We start from the raw sequence: 6412 nt of genomic DNA, 5'->3' as shown, positions 1-6412 counted from the left end.
TGCAATAGTTTAATTTTGCAGAATAATTAAAGGGGTAGTGTCGAGAAATAATAATGACAATAATAATCTATATAAATAAAAATGTATTGTTCTTTTGTGGGATTAACAGAACTCAAAAACTACTGGGGGAATTGACACCAAATTTGGACACGATAGATCTAACAACCTTCACTCAAAAAACTGATGATGTGATTTTGGAGTTGGAGTTGCTGGGATGTATAGTTTACCTACAATCAAAGAGCATTCCGAACCCCACCAACGATGGAATTGAACCAAACTTATTGCCTTTATTGTAAATTGTTTTTATATGTTGTACACCGCCGTGAGTCGCCCTAGGGCTGAGAACGGCAGTCTACAAGTGCAGTAAATAAATAAATAAATAAATAAACTTGGCACACAGTTCTCCCACTACCAACAGAAAATACTGGGTTTGGTGGGCAGTGTCCTTTGGTTTTGGAGTTGTAGTTCACCTACATCCAGAATTTATAGTTCACCTACAATCACAGAACATTCTGAACCCCACCAACGATAGAAATGGGTAAAACCTCCCACACAGAACCCCCATGTGGGCCACAGCAATGCGTGGCAGAGGATGGCTAGTCTATAAAAATGTAATGTTCGTTTGTGGGATTAACAGAACTCAAAAACCTCTGGGGGAATTGACACCAAATTTGGACACGATACACCTAACAACCCAATGTATGTCCTTCACTCATAAAAACACTGAAAAACACAGCAGAAGGGACTTAAAAAGCCCCCAAAAGCTAAATGATGAAAAGCTAAATGACAATACAGAAAAAAGGGAAGAAAGAGGGAGGAAAGGGGAGAAAAGAAAGAGAGGGGGAGAGAAAGAAGGAAAGAAAGGGAGAAAGAAGTGGAAAAGGAAGTATGGAAGCAAAGAGAAGGAAGGAAAGAGAGGTAGAGAAGGAAGAAAGGAGAGAAAGGGAGGGAAAGAAAGAAGGAAAGGGAGAAGGAAGCATGGAAGCAAAGAGAAGGAAGGAAGCTGCCCTTAAGGGGACTCGGGGCGGCTTACATGGGGACAAGCCCAAATCACATAAACAACAGCAATTAAAATCAGTCAAATAAAAACAGTACAAGCAGTATTATGGCTGGAAAAAAAAAAAGCAGTATTATGCTGAAAAAAAAAGCAGTATTATGGCTGAAAAGCAGAATCAGAGCTTGGTCCGGGCTCAAGTGCAGTGAAATCCTAAATAGAGCCGGGGAAAGTGCAAAATTCAAGTGTGCCAGTCTAGCGAGAGTACCTATGGCCATAAAGTGTCGAGAGTAGTGGGGGAAAGGACCAAACTAAAGTGCAAGAGTTTAGATAGGGTCGAGCCAATTCTCTGGTGAAACTGCCTAATCAAAGAAACAACAGAGCATCCATTAAATCTCCCGCAATGCTCACCCCGCAGCTGTCCCGCTCGCTGGATGGCTTGGTTGATGGCCTTCAGGTTGTTCAGAAGCTCCGTGTGATTGGAGCAGCGGATCTTGTACTGGGAGAGCAAATCCCGGTTCAGGTCGTACAGTTCCATGTATCGTCTCTTCATATTTTTCCTGTGATAACAAACCGCTGTTAGGAATTGTGAGAGTTGAAGTCCAAAACACCCGGAGGGCCTAAGTTTGCCCATGCCTGCTACCAATGCTGGTCTGTTATCAATAAATATTTGTGTTGTTGAAGGCTTTCAAAATTACAACAGCAAAACAACAGACAGGAAACAAACAAGGGCATCTAATCACCTCTCAACAAAAGATTGCCCCAGGCACTGCCAGGACATCAAATGCTAATCAAGGTGGTCAGTTGAAACATTCACACCTCCAAAAGACAAGAGTTCTTTGCCCCACCCTGGTCATTCCACAGATATATAAACCCCATTTTCCTAGTTCCAACAGATGTCACTACCTCTGAGGATACTTGCCATAGATGCAGGTGAAATGTCAGGAGAGACTGCCTCTAGAATATGGCCATATAGCCCAAAAAAACCTACAACAACCCATTAATTATAATGTCTTAGTTAACAAATGCCTTGGCTCAAATGGCACCTGCAAAGATGTGACTACTGCGCGAAGGGAACTCACATGTCGCTCATGAGGCGCGAATCCTCCGCCCGGACCAGGACACTGCGGATGAGGTTGGAGCTGTCCGCCATGTTGGCCGTGAGCTTCTGGCAGACCGCATGGGAATTGTCCACCTATGAGGGAGGAACAGACATAACAAGATCAGCCAGAAGGATCAGCCAGCAAGAAAGAGACATGGGTTCCCTGCCATCAATGCAGATATTAGAATGATCCTGTTTCTCTCTCACCACAACAAGGGCCTTGCGCATCTCCTCGAAATACGCTGGGAAGTCGGCTTCAACCTGCAAGTCTTCAATGGCCCAGAAGGAGGCCATGGACTGGACGATGTCTCCAGCCAAGTCAATGTTGTCTGTGTTGATAGAGATCTAAGAGGCCAGAAAAAATAAAATAAAATACACACCAGACAAATGTTTCACATCACAATATCAACCATCGGTGATTAAGAGTGGTCTTAAATCTGTAGTATTGATGAGGATGAGCTGGTCTGGCCTTGGGCTTGCAGAATGACCAAGACAACCTACATGACTGTGAAATACAAGCACAATGGGCCCTCGGTATCTGCTGGGGTTTGGTTCCAGGGACATTCATAGATACCAAAATCTATGGATGATCACGTCCCATTGTATACAATGGCATAATAAAATTCACATGGATTTTGTATGTTCAACAGTGGAACTCCCTGCTTCAGGCTGTGGAGACTCATTTTGGAGGCTCTTAAACAGTTTGGGGGTGCTTTGATTGAGTTTTTCCTGCATGACAGAAGGGTGTTGGACAGGATGGCCCTTGGGGTCTCTTCCAACTCTAGGATTATATCATCATCATGGGGTTTCCTTCTATATTTCCTATATTTATACCCCTTGTCACCTTATTTTTTTATTTATTTCCTATATTTATACCAAAGTCACATGGATTTTGAATGTTCAACAGTGGAACTCCCTGCCTCAGGCTGTGGAGACCCATTTTGGAGGCTCTTAAACTGTTTGGGGGTGCTATGATTGTTCTTTTCCTGCATGACAAAAGGGAGTTGGACTGGATGGCCCTTGGGGTCTCTTCCAACTCTAGGATTCTATTATCATCATCATTGTGGAGTTTCCTTCTCTGGAGGTTTCTAAGCAGAGGCTGCATGGCCATCTGTTGGGGTGTTTGATTGTGCTTTTCCTACATGACAAAAGGGAGTTGGATTGGATGGCCCTTGGGGTCTCTTCCAACTCTAGGATTATATCATCATCATGGGGTTTCCTTCTTTGGAGGTTCCTAAACAGAGTCTATATGGCCATCTGTTGGGGATGCTTTGATTGTTCTTTTCCTCCATGACAGAAGGGAGTTCGCCTGGATGGCCCTTAGGGTCTCTTCCAACTCTAGGATTCTATCACCATCATCACCATCGTCATCATCATCATCATCATCACCATCATGGGGTTTCCTTCTCTGGAGGTTTCTAAGCAGAGATTGCATGGCCATCTGTTGGGGTGCTTTGATTGTGCTTTTTCTGCATGATAATGAAGTTAGGCTGGATGACCCTTGGGGTCTTTTCCAACTCTAGTATTCTATCATCATCACCACCATCATCATCATGGGGTTTCCTTCTCTGGAGGTTTCTAAGCAGAGATTGCATGGCCATCTGTTGGGGTGCTTTGATTGTGCTTTTCCTGCATGATAGAGGGAAGTTAGACTGGATGACCCTTGGGGTCTTTTCCAACTCTAGTATTCTATCATCATCACCACCATCATCATCATGGGGTTTCCTTCTCTGGAGGTTTCTAAGCAGAGATTGCATGGCCATCTGTTGGGGTGCTTTGATTGTGCTTTTTCTGCATGATAGAGGGAAGTTAGACTGGATGACCCTTGGGGTCTTTTCCAACTCTAGTATTCTATCATCATCACCACCATCATCATCATGGGGTTTCCTTCTCTGGAGGTTTCTAAGCAGAGATTGCATGGCCATCTGTTGGGGTGCTTTGATTGTGCTTTTTCTGCATGATAGAGGGAAGTTAGACTGGATGACCCTTGGGGTCTTTTCCAACTCTAGGATTCTATCATCATCATCATCATCATCATCATCATCATCATCATCATCATCATGGGGTTTCCTTCTCTGGAGGTTTCTAATCAGAGGCTGCATGGCCATCTGTTGGGGATGCTTTGATTGTGCTTTTCCTGCATGACAGAAGGAGGTTGGCCTGGATGGCCCTTGGGTTCTCTTCCAACTCTAGGATTCTATCATCATCACCATCTTCATCATCATGGGGTTTCCTTTGAAGGTTCCTAAACAGAGTCTGGATGGCCATCTGTTGGAGTGCTTTGATTGTGCTTTTTCTGCATGATAATGAAGTTAGGCTGGATGACCCTTGGGGTCTTTTCCAACTCTAGGATTCTATCATCATCATCACCATCATCATCATCATCATCATCATCATGGATTCTCCTTCTTTGGAAGTTCCTAAACAGAGTATGGATGGCCATCTTTCAAGGCTGCTTTGATTGTGCTGGAAGAAGGAGGTTGGGCTGGATGGCCTCAGGGATCTCATCCAACTCCAGCATTCTATTAACATCATCAACGTGGAGTTTCCTTCTCTAGAGGTTTCAAAGCAGAGTCTGGATGGCCATCTGTTGAGGATGCTTTGGCAGAATGGGTTTGAATTGGATGGCCGCAGGAGTCTCTCCCAATTGTACGATTCTATATGGATTTTGTTGAGCCCATAGAACAAGTTGCAAATACTTCAACTACACTTTGGCTTGTCATCTATGGCACATTGCTGGACAACCCTAACCCTAACTCTGCATAACCCACTTCCCCTTAAATGTTCCCTCTGAGGTCGCTAGTAAGCTTATTTACAACCCTAGTAGCTACAATACCCCAATGCAAAAAAATTGGTACCTCTCCGCTTGGCGTCATTTTGATCCACAGCTGACCCGCGTCTCGCAGAGACGTGAAGCACACCTCAAAGGACTCGTTTTGGATCTCCAAGTCTTCTGGCAACAGGAAACTCTGCTTTAGCCACATGACGATCTTGAAACACAAACGCACACCATGACCCTCTGGGTGTATCCAACGGCACCAATGTTTGGTATGGATACCAAAACTAATGGCTGCTCGAGCCCTATTATATGCAACCAGTGTGTCTTAGATAAAATGACAAAATAAGGTTGAGTTCGATGTGTTGTCGAAGACTTTCATGGCTGGAATCACTGGGTTGCTGTGAGTTTTTCTTTTATTATTATTATTATTATTATTATAACTTTATTTGTACCTCGCTAGCATCTCCCAAGGGATTTGATGCGGCTTACAACAGGCCGGAGCCCAACACAATACAACAATACAATACATAGCAAATAAAACAATTAAAGCAGAAAAACAATAGCAATAACAATACAACAGAACATTATTAAAAACTGAGCCGGCCAGGAGTAGGGTACAGGATTAAAAGTGCTGAAGTGTCGGAGGGATATAGGATTAAAATATAAGTGCAGTGTGTGGTGAGGGTGATCTTGACTCTACTAAAGTGCTTCTGGGCTTTGGTAGTGGGGTTCCTAATCTGAGAAGGCACGTTGGAACAGCCAGGTTTTCAGGTTCTTTCTGAAAACCGCCAAGGTAGGGGCCTGTCTGAGATCTTTCGGGAGGGCATTCCAGAGGCGGGGGGCCACCATAGAGAAGGCCCTGTCCCGCGTCCCCACCAAATGCGCCTGCGACGCGGGCGGGATCACGAGCAGGGCCTCTCCTGATGACCGGAGTGAGCGTGTGGGTTCGTAGACTGTGATACGGTCTCGCAGGTAGGGTGGTCCCAAACCGTTCAGGGCTTTGTAGGTAAGCACCTGCACCTTAAATTGGGCTCAGAAAATAAACGGCAGCCAGTGGAGCTCCTTAAACAGGAGGGTTGACCTCTCTCTGTAAGGGGCCCCCGTTAGCATCCTGGCTGCTGCCCGTTGGACCAATTGGAATTTCCGAGCCGTTTTCAAGGGCAGCCCCACGTAGAGCGCATTGCAGTAATCCAGTCTAGAGGTGACTAAGGCATGGACCACCCCGGCCAGATCAGCCTTCGCGAGGTACGGGCGCAGCTGGCGCACAAGTCTCAGTTGTGCAAAAACCCTCCCGGCCACCGCCGATGCCTGAGCCTCAAGCGTGAGCGATGAGTCCAGGAGGACTCCCAAGCTGCGGACCTGTGGCTTCAGGGGGAGTGTAACCCCGTCCAGCACAGGTTGCCACCCTATACCCCGGTCTGGTTTACGATCGACTGCATCTGTGGCTAATGGCATCTTCTGTCGGAAGTGAAGCAAGTGGAGTGTATATATATCTGTGGAATAATGTTTGTATGTCATGTCTTTACTATCTGTTTTT

At 45.4% G+C, this 6412-nt stretch overlaps 1 protein-coding gene across 1 annotated transcript in view; it reads right to left on the bottom strand.

Moving 5' to 3' along the window:
* BBS2 (Bardet-Biedl syndrome 2) overlaps positions 1-6412 on the bottom strand; it is a 61649-nt gene that overhangs the window by 843 nt on the left and 54394 nt on the right. The window contains exons 13-16 of the mRNA XM_067471004.1: positions 4955-5086; positions 2304-2441; positions 2077-2189; positions 1406-1554 (exon numbers count right to left, since the gene is read on the bottom strand). Coding sequence (XP_067327105.1) covers positions 1406-1554; positions 2077-2189; positions 2304-2441; positions 4955-5086 — 532 coding nt within the window. The remainder of the gene's footprint in view (positions 1-1405; positions 1555-2076; positions 2190-2303; positions 2442-4954; positions 5087-6412) is intronic.

Source organism: Anolis sagrei, chromosome 8 (assembly GCF_037176765.1).
Source record: "Anolis sagrei isolate rAnoSag1 chromosome 8, rAnoSag1.mat, whole genome shotgun sequence".
NCBI lineage: Eukaryota > Metazoa > Chordata > Lepidosauria > Squamata > Dactyloidae > Anolis > Anolis sagrei.
Note: the sequence above shows the minus strand (reverse complement) of the source record. Positions and strands in the feature narration are given on the sequence as shown.